Here is a 15,712-nt window from a genome sequence, read left to right as displayed (position 1 = left end):
GCCCCTTTTTTCCCGTAAACCGCCCTCACGCCCTAACTCTTTCTCGCATTTACTTTAAACGGACGAGATAGCATCGTCTAGCAATGACCCTGCCGTCGCATAATAGCATCGCCGAGACTTCATCAAAACTAAGTGTAAAGACGTGCTTTCTTTCAATAAAGGCTGTAATCTTTTATATATAGTTCGAACAAGATAGCGGATTTTTGCAAGTTGAAAAAATAGTCAGGAGTGGAATATTATCAAAAAGCAAAAATCAACTTCTTAAGAGATTTTTCACTGATATCCCCTGGAAAAATGGCAAAATTTGCGAGAAAAAAAAACATGGAAAAAAGGATCTCATTTTCCCCTTGATTTTTTATTCTATCAGAAGAGTCAGCCTTTTTTGTCTCTGTTGCAGATGATATTGAAACAGACTTCAGTTATGTGCAAAAAGTTTTCTTCTATTCAAACTCATCATTTTCATTTTCGTCATCCTCATCATCACTTGAATCACACGTGAATTTCTTCATTCGATTCAACACAGTCGTTAAAAGCAAAGCGCCGTCGTTGCTTAAAGCACCTTTCCGTTTCTCATCACGATCGGCCGCCGCGGATGCTTTCTTCAAATTTTGTCGCGCGTTGATTATATTCGATAAATCAAAACCTCCACTCGAGCTGGATGTCTTTTTGGGTAGTGGCGGTTCCAACTTTTTAAGGCTCGATTTCGGTGGAATTGGAAATGGATTGTTGGTTTTCGGTATGGGCGGTCCGCCAACCGGCGGCGGTGGTGGAGGTGGAGGGGGCGGTGGCGGTGGCGGTGGCGCTTGAGGGAGCAGGGGTGGAGATGGCGGAGGTGGAGTTGGATTTTGAGCAGATATTTCTGGTGGAGTTTCATGGTCTTTTGGCATCGTTTCTTGCTTTGAAAGAACAGTGCTTTCAGTTGTGCTATTGTCGGTTGAAGAAATTTTACGAGAATATTTGTTTCTGCTTGTTGCATCTTTCTTTGAAGAGATTTTAGCTTTTTCGACTTCGGAAGAACCAGAAATTCGCAGTGCGCTTGCAGACCCTTCTATAATAGATGAAGGACCACCAGGACGGAAAGGGATGGTCTGCATTTTGTGTCTCGTTCGGCGGATTGGGAGAGCGTATCTTTGTGGCAGTTTCTTCACTTCATCTGGATGTTTCTATGACAACAAAATTATCATGTTAATTTGTTATTCTACGGGTAGATTGTAGTTAAAATATCGATCGGTCAGTCGGTCGGTATAATAAAAGTAATGTTTTCAAAATTCGGCAAAGTGCAAAATAGACCAATTTCTTATGACCAGTGAAGCATTTCAAAGCGTTTGAGATTTCATATTATTTTTCCCAAATTCAATAAAAACAGTGTCGGCCGGGCCCGCAGAAGAAAACATTTAATTTGTTTCAATTTACGTGTTTGATTTTTGAATCGAGGAGGGACAATTCATTTCTTACGTGAAACAGCGGTTTAGAATATACGCTTTAATATCAAATACACCCTAACCGATCGAAAAAGACAGCAAAGTTACTAAGTTACTTTCACTTTATTTAAGGAAAGCTTCACACACAAAGCTAATTCCAGTCTTTCGTGCTATCCAGCAAATTTGAATCTACATCAACCAATCCTACCTCTTTAAACTTTCTCAGACGTTCAACGGTTTTTCTTCGTTCATTTTGTAAGTGTTCTTTATTCTCTTCCAGCTCAACGCGGTTCTGCTCTCGCTTCTGAATAGAAAGAATAAAATCAATAATTATTAATCTCTAATCACTGTTTAGAATAAAGGTCAGACACTTCAAGATTTTGTTTTTAAATAAGATATCGTTTGCTTACTCATCAATCTTAATCCACAAGCTTTTCACATTAGATTGACACGGATGTGGAGCAAGATTGGTCAGAAAGAGGAAAAGAACAACAACTTTTTGCTTATATCAGCATAATATAACAATAGGCAGACACTGTCCTGATATGAAATATGTGTCTGATACGAAACGGGAACACTTTTGTTTAAAAACTAACTTCTGGATAAGTCTTCAGAATGAGATATGACCTAGTTGAAACCCTATTCATCTTCACTGGCTCAAGTTCTAAGTAACTGAAACAGGGGTGTATTGATTAATGAAGATTGATGTCAAGTGAATTGAGGTAGTTTTTTACCAAGTGAATCGCATGATGCAATTTATAATTATCTTCGATTTCTTTCTTCACGTTTTCTTTTTGTTTCCACTCCGCTACGAATTTCCGCTGAAAATAAACGAAAGATGTCAATTACTTTACCCAGAAGCACCAAAACGAACGAACGAACGAACGAACGAACGAACGAACGAACGAACGAACGAACGAACGAACGAACGAACGAACGAACGAACGAACGAACGAACGAACGAACGAACGAACGAACGAACGAACGAACGAACGAACGAACGAACGAACGAACGAACGAACGAACGAACGAACGAACGAACGAACGAACGAACGAACGAACGAACGAACGAACGAACGAACGAACGAACGAACGAACGAACGAACGAACGAACGAACGAACGAACGAACGAACGAACGAACGAACGTTATATAGTAGACTCCCAGTTATTCGAACCTGCACTTATTGGAATAATTCGGTTATTCGAAATGAGATAGCGTTTCGTAAAATACGTCCAAGTTCGAAATAGCGAGAGTTATTTGTCTGCCTAAGGTTTTAGCAGTGACCATCTGGAGCAGAGACAAAGAAGGCTGAAAATTTTGATATACCGGGTGGTCCCCCTTGCAGCTTCGAATAACTGGGAGTCTACTGTACATCTTATCTAATTTCTTCTATGCATTTTCTTTGAGAAGTCAGACTCCAAACATAGCTTTTCCTTCTTTAATTCAAAAAATCTACAATCGGTGACAAAATACTTGGTACAACAGGGAAATCCACCGGGAAGTTTTGAAACCACAATCGATTTGTAAGTGCTCTAAAGTAGATTCGAAGGGTAGAGTTTTAACTTTGAGTTTTAACGCGGATCCAAAAGTTCAAAAATGGTACAGTAGGGCTTGAAATATAGCCTAGAAACCAATAAATCCCTCCCAGATCGAAATAATCCATGAAATCAAGTTGAAGGCCTGAAATTGACATTCTCGCTCGAACTTCAATTTTCGAAAAATGGTAAATTAGCCAAAAATGCCAATAAATATGTTATGGCACTGATTGTAGACACAAACCTGTTGAAGCCTGATTGCCGCTCTTTTTCGATACAGTCGATTGATAGACTTTACAATTTCTTTTTTCCGTCTCATTTCTTCCGTTTCCACTTCAAATATTTTGCGACTTCTTTCCCATTTGTTGGGCTGTTTGTGTTCACTCATTTGCGAACTCACGAAAAAAGAAGTCGAATTTTCACTATCACTTAATTCGGTTTTCGAATCAAAAAATTCATCTTCACTTTCTTCACTTCCGTCGGCTGCCGTTACTTTCTCTTCGCAATCCTCAAACGCATCTTCGGTACCGGTATTATCGCATTCCGGTTCCGGCAAACTATCCAAGATGGTAGATGCACTGTTGAAAGGATTGCTACCATTTAGTTTATTGTCTTTCTCAAACAACATTCGTTCATGTTGTAGAAGCTTTTCACGTTCATTTATTATATCTAAGATTAAAGCAAAAATTTCCAACTGTGCTTTATAGAATTTCTTTTGCGATATTTCTAAATCCTTTTCTAAATTTTCGTTGTCAACAATCTTACAGAGGTTGGCTTTGATTTGGTTTCGGTCAACGACCATCTTTTTCTTACGTAACTGTAGAATCTGGATTTGAAATTTCATGCTTTCTTTTCGTTTTATTTGTAAACGGTCGTGTCCTAAAACGAAAAATATTTTAAATTTGCTTGGAAAATTATTTGGATCCTTGATCAGAAAGATCTAATGGTGACTTCCTCACACTATCTCTAAAAATCGTAACAAAAAGCGTAAACGAAAATATCGTTGGTGGTAAGGTACTGGCTAGTTAAAAAGATAATCAGACGGTTTGAGATCTTTTGCCTATTGATTCCTTCTAAATCTTTTTTTGTCAAACTATTCCAAAGTCCTGATATGACAATTTGAAAATTCTTGTTTCCTTGTTAAATGTTGAAAAATTGTAACTTATACATCTCGACTTTTGAAAATGGTGTGAAGCTAGTAAACTAATCATTGATGAATAATGCAAACAGAGACTGGGACTGAGCCAACACCATATTAATGAACTGAACGATGAATAGACATCAATAGAGTGGGGCTCAGGCCCTCGAGCTCAGACCTCTGAATAGGGCGAGAGAATATGAGTGAAAAAAGGAAAGAAATCAAGGACTTGGGAGAAAGAGCTCGAAGGAAGAAGACTTGGAAAGGAGAGCTCGAATGAAAAGGACTTGAAAAGGAGAACTTGAAGGAGAAGGACTTGAACAGAGACTATCGTAAATTACATGCCAGAGTTACTAAGTTATTTGATGTATTTATGTTACGCTTATTTGACATTTATTGCTTAATTGGAGAAACAGAATTGATGTTGATTGAAATCTATTAGCGTACCTTTAATACGTGTCCATAGACTTATCCCCAATAAGGGATACCCTGATCGAAGGAACAGATAAGTGATCTGAGAGGTCCCCTCAATAACTAAAGGGTGACCCCAATCGCCTAACATCCCTTCGTCACAATAGTAAGGCAAAAATAATAGGAGGTTTTTCTCAAGACTATTGAAGTATTTATGTTACGCTTATTTGACATTTATTGCTTAATTGGAGAAACAGAATTGATGTTGATTGAAATCTATTAGCGTACCTTTAATACGTGTCCATAGACTTATCCCCAATAAGGGATACCCTGATCGAAGGAACAGATAAGTGATCTGAGAGGTCCCCTCAATAACTAAAGGGTGACCCCAATCGCCTAACATCCCTTCGTCACAATAGTAAGGCAAAAATAATAGGAGGTTTTTCTCAAGACTATTGAAGGGATCTACAGACAAGGGTGGACTTAAAAATGTTGGTTTGCCGTCAACCGACCGACCCTACCTCGAAACCTGCCGACCCAAAAAAAGTTATTACCATTTTAAATAAGAATTTTAACTTCAAACAATGAAATCAAAATTTTGTCTGTCTCAAGCATAAGAATTGTGAATTCCCTGCTAGCGCTCTATTCATTTAGCAGTGTATTATTATACGAGCTAAGGCAAAGGCAAATGAAAAGTTGAATACGTCCAAAAAAACTGTTAACCCTTCCATGAACAAAAATTTCATTTATCGTTGAAGTAAATTTTTTTCCAACCGACCGACCCACCCACCCACCTTCAAAAATAATCTAGGGTCGGGTGACGGCAAACCAACATTTTTTAAGTCCGGCTCAAAATATCTCAAGTGAACAACAACTGGTAGAATTTACAGAGCTTGCCCTGAAAGGTTTAAAAAGAAAATGGCAGTTTAAATACCCCTTTCTGAGATAACGATTATATTAGATAAGACTTTGAAAAATGGTAAACTTTTTGAGAATAAATTCACATAATAAAACTTGCGGGAACACCAAAATACGATTCTTATAAGCGTAGTTTGTTTAGGGGGGAGGAAGGGGCTCGACGGTTCTATTATTGAAAAAAATGCCCTTTCTCAAATGAAATCATCATTGTCACCTTACCACCTTACCTGTGGAATCATCAAATTCCGTTCCATATTTCATCTGATCATCTATCATCAAGTCACACGCCACGGTCGTATACGCATGACATTTTTCGAAATAATTCATTTGCAAATCAAGCAAACAGATTTCGTTCCTTTGGACATCTTCTTGATATTTCAAACATTTAGAAGTGAGATCTAATAATGATTGGTTGTCATTGGTTACCTCTTTGATTGCTTTCTGAACACTGCTCAAAGTTTCTTTCGCCAGTTCCCTATAAAATGTTGAATGTTGTACACAGTGTTCAAAGCAAGACAGAAAATGGATTTTGCACAGCTAAATAGCACATATTCTTGAAATTCTGGTGAATTATGCAGATGAGATGGAGTTTTGATAAGATACTTTATTAATTGGTTATTTAAAGTAATAAAAATGACGCGTTCTTTAGAAAAAGTATCAAAATTTGTTTTATTACTGGTTAACGACCAACCAAATCAAATAACAGCTTGTAAAAACTCCATCTCGTCCCGAATTATGCAGAATTTTGAGACGGAAAAGTCTCTTTATATACTTTATATATACTTTATATAATTCCCGGTGGGGTCACTGGTCGCTTATAGTTATAGGAGAACCAATAGGCCAAGACTAAGGCCTAAAAATCAGGAGCTGTCTATAGTGTAGATTAACTGACCTTAGTTCTAAGAAGGGTTGACGTTCGAAGTTATTCAACATGGCTTCTGCAACATCAACACGTGACTGAGCCTCGTCTTCTAATTGGTAGACAGACAACACGTCAATCAAATTGATTGAACTTCCACGCAACATTCGAACTTCAGCTGAAAAACATCAAGACAGATGATTTCAGATGATTTTGTAGTAGGGCAAAGATAAAAAAATGCAGTGTTTACTATGGGTTCATCTATATGGTTTATCATAAAGAAAATCAAGTTGGTCGTTTGGTTAGATATTCCCGCTTGTAGCTGCTTGTAGATCAAGTTTTGTTCATAAGTAGTTAGTAGTATTCAGGGCTTAATTCATAGTGTTTGTACATAAAATTTATCTTTAAAGTTCTATTTCAATGATCTTAAGTTATCAAAAATAACAAATAAAATTTTTTCCGGCCGGCCGCTTGAGAGTTTCTTTCCTTCACCCCCATTCCGGAAACACTACATTTTTTTATTTTCGCCTAGAGATTACATTTTTCCTTACTAGTAGGGGGGAACTCATCCCCACAGCCGGGAGAATGTGATGATCATTTCATGTCATTATCTAAATCTACGTACGTGAAAATGTGTTGAAAAGTTAAGCCATACTATTTTTAAAACATTCCATAGTTTTAAAACTAATAAATTTTTTTTCAACACTCTAAGTTTATATGTAGCATTCACAGTCATTGGTTATTTGAAAAAATCATACCTTCTAAACCAGCAGTTGAAAATTCCAAATTCGCTTTACTTAATATCCTGTGTTATAGTTTACAGTTTTTCATGTGTTCAAATGTGGCAACATTACCAAAGGATATGACCAGGGAGAAACTGGATATATATCAATCAAAACTTACTGAGTAATTCTTTGGCATTGTGAAGATCTTCTAGAAACGAGACACGATTCAATTCACTTAAATCATCTAGGTATGTTTCTTCTTTTTCTACTTGGAAGAACAGATCCATGAAAAGTTGTTCACCCAAGGCTGATCTTGTCTCATTGAAGTATCGTTTCAAATCGGTGATCACCGATTCGTCTGAGAGGGACGTTGATCGTGAAATGTACTTCCAAATTCCTGGAAAATAAGGTTAAAATCTTTCTCATAATATTGCTAAACTTCTATTTTTATTGCTTACTTTTGCACATAAAGGAGTCATTCACAGAATTCCGTCCAGGGAATTTTTATTCTGTCCACTTCTTTTTTCCAGTCTGCGCCACAAGTAGTTTTATGGCGTGAGATGCTAGACAATTCATTCTGCCTAGCCAGGGTTCGGGGTGCTGATAGACCCGATAAGGACGAAATATTTTGCTAGCTGCTGAGCAAAATATCAATTTTGGAGTCGATAAGAAATATACCATAGATACCGTTTAAAAAGATTTCTATATATTTCAATCGAATTTATTTTCGTTCACAATCAATACTGTTTGTTCAAAAAAAATTCAAACTTGTGAATAACATATCCGATAAAAAATAAAAACAGTAGTCACGATGAGGGATTGGAACACTAAAGAAGACAAAAATGAATATGAAAATACCTGAATACTCAGTCGAAATTGCCGAAGCTGGTGGTTTAACATCGAAGTTCTCCACCATATTGGTTAATTGAAAATGCAATGTTGCAAGACCGTCAACTTGAAATCTTGTCTCATATTTCTGCACTTCATGGTTCTTCTCACAAAAATAAAATAGCTGAATACATTTGTTTTCTTCATCCACTAGAATCTCTATTTGATCGTCAGTAAAGCTTTGAGGACCATCAGTCACATTTTGAGATTTAGTTTTGACAGTAATACTGGGAATATCATCTCGTACTGCAACCCAGTCGTCATCTAGTAACTCCATCTTGTGCTCATCACAAATAAACCTTTCATCAAAATATCTAAAATGAAAAAAGGAATTTGTTTAAAAATCAAGGGATTTGAGCTCTCTTATAAGATGATTCTGTTAAAAAAATATCACATGTTGAAATGTTTCAATTTTACAAACTAGAATCTTAAATGTATCTATTAACCACTCCTTATTCGATGATGACTATGATGATAGCAACATAAAATTTGCAGTGTTGTCATAGTTCGCAACCCTTTCTTAAAAATTGTTCTTAAAAAATTGCAGAAAGGGGGGGGGGTAATAGAATTTCTTGAAGAAAGGGGGAACTTTTCAAAAAGGGGGAGGTTCATCTAGAAAGGGGAGGTTAAACGCGTTAGCAAAGGTCTTAGAGCACATCTTTCTAAATTTCTAGTTTTGCAGTCTTGGACTGGGTTAAAATCCTAAAATTTTTCTTGCTCGCTTTGCTCACTATCTTTTTTCACCAATTTTCAGAAGGGATATATACTACAAAATAAACTCAAAAGCACCTCTTTCTAGCGAGAATATGCTAACATTTTAGTTAATGGTGCATGATGTCTTGTGAAAGTGGGAAAAAAATCTTGACGTCACCAGGAATTTGAGGAGGATTCCATCAAACTTTTGGAAAGGAGTAGAACCTAGAGTAGGGGGGTTGTTCTAGACTAAAGGGTAGTGATCTCCTTCAGAACTATGATTGTATTGTTTAAAATTAAAAAATGCCAACATGGACAATTAATTTTCTAATAATGACCAACCTTGATAATAAGAACTTTTTGAAGTCTAAAAATAAAGTCTCTAGAGAAGAATTTCCAGAAAAAAGTCATATTACATAAATAAAATCAAATTCCAGCTTGTATTTTGGTGCATCTTACAGTCTTATTTTGACGAGACTGACTCGAACTCTAAAAAAAATTGATCTGTTGATTCTACAGTCAGACAGTTGAATTGAAGGTTCAAGTTCAACAGAAAATAAAATAAAATTCTCAGATAGCTATGTAAAAAAAGGTACCAGTGTTTTCTGGTGTTTGCAGCCTAAGTTTGATCACTTATACATACTGAGAGAGCTCCCAAATCTTGGAAATCTGACAAGTTCTTTAATCTGGGGTCTACTGGTCTACTGTAATTCTGACACCCTTCTTTAGAGTTGGGATAATTAGAAAGGTAAGATCAGTCAGGGCTTCCTTGGTCTTTTTTAACATTAGCTCGGATAGAATAAAAACGTGAATCAAAACATACCTTATCAACAAAACCAAACCTTCTGTCTTGCGTTTACTCTTTCCTTCCCAACAACTTTCACTTTTGGTTATGTAGGTTTTAAAATCCACAAGTAATGAACCTTTTATAGCTTTATCTGAATAAATCTTGTTGAAAACCTTCTGTCAGGTTTCATTCCACTTACGTTTTTTATCCACATGGTGCACCAGTTTCCCTGATTTTCCAATACAGTGATTAAAAATTGGAACTTTCCCATGGGCGCGATTGGGTGTACCACCATCACAAAATATTTTTCATGAAAATTTACTGTATACTGCCATGCATACCGTCAACTGATGCTAGGAACGATTGGTTGAAACATGGGACTATTGATATCTGGCCTGTATTTTCACTTACTGTTAAATTTTTTTTGATAATATACATCAATCATACTTTCTGTCATAACATGTCACAATAACTTTCACTGATAGCGCACCTTTTAACTTTTTTGTTTTCATTTAAAATGACTGGACGCTGATTGTAGAATTAGAGAACGCCCCCACCTAATCGCCTATCGCCCGATGGGATTAACAAATAACGAGTGCGTAACTTTCTCTAGTCCAATAAGGCTGCAGGATTTGAGTCATGTGACATCTCTATTGAAAAACCTGCGCAGAATTAAATAGAAATACAGGGGGTCACACTACTGGCTACAGGAACTGAAAACAAACAATTAAGGCAATATTTTTTGTTTTTTGAAGGACAAAAGGTAAAGGAAGCTTTACTGAAGGAGGGATAAGGCTGGGACTATCTATTTAAAAGAAATGAACAAAAAAAGGCACTTTTTTGGGTGATAAATAAGATTTTACTTAGAAACTTTAATTCTCTTACCCCCGTCTTGGGCTCCCCTTATATGAGCAAGGGAACCATGTTGGCCGTACCCCTACTGAAAATTTCAGATCAAAACAAACTTGATGAAAATTGGAAAAGCTGGTTTTTGACTGTTTCTGATCCTAAAGTGCTTTTTTTTTGGTAAAAGCTATGCAATATATGTTTGGATTTCTAGAAAGCTTACCCATTCATTGTCAATATATTTTTTATTTGAAAGTAATCTCTTTATGGAATAAAAAGATATAGTCAAATCTTGTAGGGTCATTTTTCAAAAATTTTTTGCCAAAATCAATTTTCACATTTCGCCATTTTACCCTACGCAAACACACGTGAGTCCCATAGAGCAGTTGACGGTACAAAAGAGAAATCCTGTATTTTCTAATACGCCATTCATTAACTCAAATCAAATGGCTTCAGACAGTGTAGCTGGAACCTCGATATTCCAGGATTAGAAAAAGCTATACCTGTTATCTTTTTTCTTTAAAGAATCAACAAGCCATCAACATTGATAAATTACACACATTTCCTCAGGAACATTTAAAATTATCTGCCATTATGACTTTCTTGAAGCCGTTCCGAAATTAACCAATCGGGTTAGGTATTGGAATTCCTATGGGAGTTCTTTTCCAAGATTTGTAAATTAGCTAAGTCAGCAAAAAAACTTTTCCTGGGGGTTTGAGGAATAAACAGAACTGTTATCATTTGTTTTTTATTCAACCATATATTCAAATTTGTGCTCAAAAATACTTAAATAAATAAGTTGATAATATTCAATATACTATTTGCATCTCTCAGAAAATAAACACTTACAGAACGACATAGTTTCTCATTTGGAATACCCCCGTGTTTGGACCATTCTATTGTGGGCGAAAAATAGGGCGGAAACTAAGTAGCACCCTCAATGCAAGATTGCCGCCTCATCTTTATTCACCTGCGTGAAAACGCGAGCTAATCATTTTTTTCTCGCAAGCTCAATGGGAAAAGGAAAGTGATCGATATTCTTTGAAGGAAAAACGTCCCAAAGACCAAAAGATGTATTTTGTTGTTGAGAATCGATCATGTGAAGATGAAAAAATTTCTGCTATGCGTTTTTTTCGGAACGCTGAAAAACTCTAATTTCGATCTTCCTTAAGGTAAAGAGGTTGCGAGATTTGGGTTAGCGAGGCAAAAATTGCTAAAAAACTGGTAAAATCGTAATCCTCAAAAATCGAAGGTCCAGCCTCACTGTCAGAGGTTTGGTGAAATGGTGGTGCCGCCATGGCTGAATTGCCGTCCCATGTTTTGTCAGATAGTCCCAAGTTAGAGCAGTTGACGGTATTTTGTCAACATCCTTTTCATTGGATGGATTGAACTACCACAAATTCAACATTCTTTCTATGAATTATTCCTCGAAGATATTTAAATTAGTTAGTATAAATACAAAAACATGCAAATTCTAGATAGAAAATGACTGATCGCTGCTGAAAGTTGAAACACCCCAGATTAAAGAACTCGTTGTCAGATTTCCAACATTTGGGAGCTCTCTCTGTATGTATAAGTTGTAAAGTAATCAAACATACACCGTGAGATTGGTTGGGTAACTTGCATCAGTGGAGGCTAACATGCATAGCCCTCAAATGAAAGACCTGGCTGGTCATTAAAGTACAAAGGTAAATCAAAACAAAAATGGTAGAGTAGAGCTGCGAGCGAAGCTGCGTAGTTGGATTTTAATGACCAGACAGGTCATTCATTTGAGGGCTATGCATGTTATAATAGCCTCCACTGACAGACTGATGCAAGTTACCCAACCAATCTCACGGTAGGCTGCAAACACCAGAAAACACTGGTACCTTTTTTTTACATAGCTATCTGAGAATTTTATTTTATTTTCTGATTGAACTTTAACCTTCAATTCAACTGTCTGAAGGACCCTGCCGACGCACCAGACTTAACGAACACCGGACACGCGAAAGTCCGGTGTAAAATGAGAATTTTTTTACCACCAGACCATCTCTACACCGGACTAAAGGAAGTCGGTTGTCCGGTGTCGAAGAAGGATACTTTTTTCCACCGGACAATCAAAACATAAATGTCCGGCGGCCAGAATTCCCCGTATGCAACACCGGACTGACGCCGGACTTATTGCGTCCGGTGTAGCGAAAGGATACTTTCTGCCACCGGACAAATACACCGGACAGTCCGGTGCGTCGGCAGGGTCCTCTGTCTGACTGTAGTAGTGTAGAATCAAACACAACAGATCAATTTTTTTTATTAGAGTTTGAGTCAGTTTTGTAAAAATATATAATCTCAGTAAGAAAGTAAAGAATCAACTTACCTTGAATTAATTTCCAAACCAAAACTGATTAACTCTCATCTCTAAGTTTTCTCTCAAGAAGTGCAAAATTTGTAAGTAAAAGACTCAAACTTTTGATGATGACTAGCCAAAAACGAAAGTGCATTTTGTTGTGTTTTTTATTTTTCTGCTGACAGTGCTAATATTTTGCTTGCGCAGCACTTTTTTCGTGATTCATGACGTAATCTTTTATTGCAATCGCGCGCGCGCATGAGCGCGCCAGAGGAGGCACCCGACGACGGGGTTAAGGTGAAGTAAGTAAAGAAACAATCTGATTGGCTGATAAAGAACTGGTCATTCAGGCTAAAAATGTTCACGGGCTAGTTTCATCATCAGGCTTGACTCTCTCAGCCTAGATTCGTCATTTTTTTATGGGAAAAATAAATTTTAAAATAGTAAGACAGAATCTTGTGTTCTCTGTGTTCTTGTGTCCACTACGATGGGAAAAATAAATTCTAAAATAGTAAGACTGAATCTTGTGTTCTCTGCTGTGTTCTTGTGTCCACCACGATGGAAAAAAATAAATTCTAAAATAGTCCCCACGATGGGAAAAATAAATTCTAAAATAGTAAAGCTGAATCTTGTGTTCTCTGTGTTCTTGTGTCCCGACGATAGGAAAAATAAATTCTATAGTAAGACTGAAGACTAACCATCCTAGACAAAGATTATTGGATTTGGAAACTCTGTAATTGATGAAATCGGACACAAGAACACAGAGAACACAAGATTTGGATTTGGAAATTCTGTAATTGATGAAATCGGACACAAGAACACAGAGAACACAAGATTTGGATTTGGAAATTCTGTAATTGATAAAATCGGACACAAGAACACAGAGAACACAAGGTTTGGATTTGGAAATTCTGTAATTGATAAAATCGGACACAAGAACACAGAGAACACAAGATTTGGATTTGGAAATTCTGTAATTGATAAAATCGGACACAAGAACACAGAGAACACAAGATTGCTGAAATTTATCAACTTTGAATTAGAATACGGAATTAAATAGCCTGAATCTTTGATAATAATTAGCCTGGATCTTTGAAAAAATGGATAGCCAATGAGATTCGAGCTTTACTTCTTCACCACTACTGCGACGACGAGGACACGGGAAAACTAAACGAAACGCAAAATGAATTATCTGTGCCCCGTTAGCGAGCACGTCACTAAAAACCGGAATTTTTAATCTCGTTTCTTAGTGAGTTCCACTTTGACGATTTTCGAAAAATAGAAGCCTTTCAAGTGTAGTGACGCAAATTCGATTATTTTGCTACTGCAGGAGCTTCGAAAGTTAAAAGTGACGTCAAAAAATCGAATGTTTGGAGCCCGAAAACCCGGGCTCAAAACATTCGAAAAAGTCGCAAAGTGGAATAGACGTTAATTGCGTAAAAAAACGCGGGTGACGTCTAGTATAGGCTAGTGCCCCGTGTGCAATGGTAAAAATCTGTTTATGTTGTACAACCTCGATCCCTGCGTATTATCAGCTTTTTGATTCTTACTGATAGCGCTAGATAATACCCTGGCATTGGCTGGTTTTCGAACGCGAAAGATTACGTAATTCAAAAACAAAACGTCAGATTTCATTCGTTCTTCTTTTTTGAAGTCGTTGCATTGCAGTCTAACTTTGTAACGTCAGAACATTTTATGACGTATTGTTTTGAGAAGTTCCCCCTCTGAGAGGGGGAACTCGCATCAGCCAACACCAGGGTATTCTCTGGCGTCAATCAGTAACGTAAATAAAGCCTAGGATACACGGGGACGAGGTTGTATGTTGTACTGCTAGAGGGGACTTTTAACCTGGAAATTTCTGACCATTTTAAGGCAAAATATGGTCAGATTCTCCCAATTTTACACCCTTACTATCTAGGCATTACAGCCTTACAGTGCACTCTTTCTCATTTTTGCTCATTTTGACCATTGCAGTGCACTTTGAGAAGCTTAGAAAAAGGACCCTTAAGGGGCACGCGTACGGTAGGTCGTTTACTGATTTGCTTTAAATGCCCCGGGGAGAAGTGGCCGCTTATTAACGCCTCCTTGGAGTTGATATCTCTGAAAGCTATCCATATCTTACCGACCACCGTTGCTGCTTCTCCAAAAAAATCAAGCAAAACATCCAAAGCCAATGATCATGTTCTTTGAGAATTACAAAGAAAGACTACTCCAATGGCAATTAGAGGAGAGCGAGATCGAGATCGACAAAATCTCTGGTTGAAGAAGCTGAGGCCTTTCAATTGAGAACCGTACCGTACCGTCCGAGAAGAAAACCATCGAGGAAAACCTAATTAAAACAACATTTCAAATAAAAGATAGTGAAAGTTGATGTCAACGACACTATCAAACTGCTTACCAGCAATATGAGTGGTGTATGCATCTTACCGGCTCGATAATCAAACTATACAACTCCGCAGACAAAAATATCGGAACTTAATATCCGAGATAGCAGCGCTATCAACTAAAGGCGAATCGTGACCGTAAGGTATGGACGCAGACGAAAGGCGAAGATTGAAAAACCCTAGGCTCTAAAGTATACAGAAATTATGGTAAAGATCTGCTTTGAAAATTCATGTTATAAATCTCACAAAAAACTTTACACCGAATAAATCGTAGTACTAGTCTTACTACAAGATTCTCTAGCTGCGCGACTGGTCCCACTCGACAAACAGCCGGGAATCAGACTAATCTGTGCCGGGGAGATTTTGACCAGGGGGGTTCTAGGTTTGTAGGATGACGGGTATGTGCTGCCCGACCTTTGTAGGGACGAATTGTTATGAATTTTGTGAGCCTTATTGGGACTATTTTATAGAAATTTAGGCTTTTGAAGGTCGCAGTACGGAATTTGAGCTGTTTTGACAATCCTTAGGGGGGCTGTAATAAGATTATGTAATTTTTAAGACCCTTAGTGGGATTTTGAAGATCCATAAAAGGGACCCTTAAGGGCGCATTTACCCGTTCCCTCCTTTTGCTAAGGAGAACCAGTGGAAAAACAAATAACGACGGTATAGTAAAATAGGACGTTATTGTCAGAGTCCAAATGTTTTCCGGGTAAAAAAGTGGTAGTGAAACTGCAATCATGGACAAAAAATATGAGAAAAATAACAAATTTCCAGCTATCCTT

At 37.3% G+C, this 15,712-nt stretch overlaps 1 protein-coding gene across 1 annotated transcript; it reads right to left on the bottom strand.

The window, feature by feature from the left end:
* Window positions 1–336: 336 nt before the first annotated feature.
* On the bottom strand, window positions 337–12,663 carry LOC136824864 (junction-mediating and -regulatory protein-like). The gene is made up of 9 exons (XM_067080847.1): window positions 12,577–12,663; window positions 7,868–8,211; window positions 7,188–7,406; window positions 6,318–6,462; window positions 5,653–5,900; window positions 3,203–3,837; window positions 2,156–2,242; window positions 1,630–1,725; window positions 337–1,163 (listed from the first exon to the last, which is right to left on the bottom strand). The coding sequence occupies exons 2-9, from the start codon at window positions 8,172–8,174 to the stop codon at window positions 441–443; spliced, it is 2,460 nt and encodes an 819-aa protein (XP_066936948.1). The 5' UTR covers window positions 8,175–8,211; window positions 12,577–12,663; the 3' UTR covers window positions 337–440.
* Between the last annotated feature and the right edge of the window lie 3,049 nt (window positions 12,664–15,712).

This window comes from Clytia hemisphaerica, unplaced genomic scaffold (assembly GCF_902728285.1).
Source record: "Clytia hemisphaerica strain Z4C2 unplaced genomic scaffold, Clytia hemisphaerica genome assembly, whole genome shotgun sequence".
NCBI lineage: Eukaryota > Metazoa > Cnidaria > Hydrozoa > Leptothecata > Clytiidae > Clytia > Clytia hemisphaerica.
This window is presented reverse-complemented; position numbering and strand designations above follow the sequence as displayed.

Bases quoted from the DNA above. Each gene is read 5' to 3' on its own strand.
- LOC136824864 (XM_067080847.1), bottom strand. From the start codon at position 8,174: ATGGAGTTACTAGATGACGACTGGGTTGCAGTACGAGATGATATTCCC. The intron at 6,463-7,187 runs GTAAGTTTTGAT...GATGTTTTTCAG, and splicing joins CAATGCCAAAGAATTACTCA to CTGAAGTTCGAATGTTGCGT. The intron at 1,164-1,629 runs GTAGGATTGGTT...TTGTTGTCATAG, and splicing joins GTCTGAGAAAGTTTAAAGAG to AAACATCCAGATGAAGTGAA.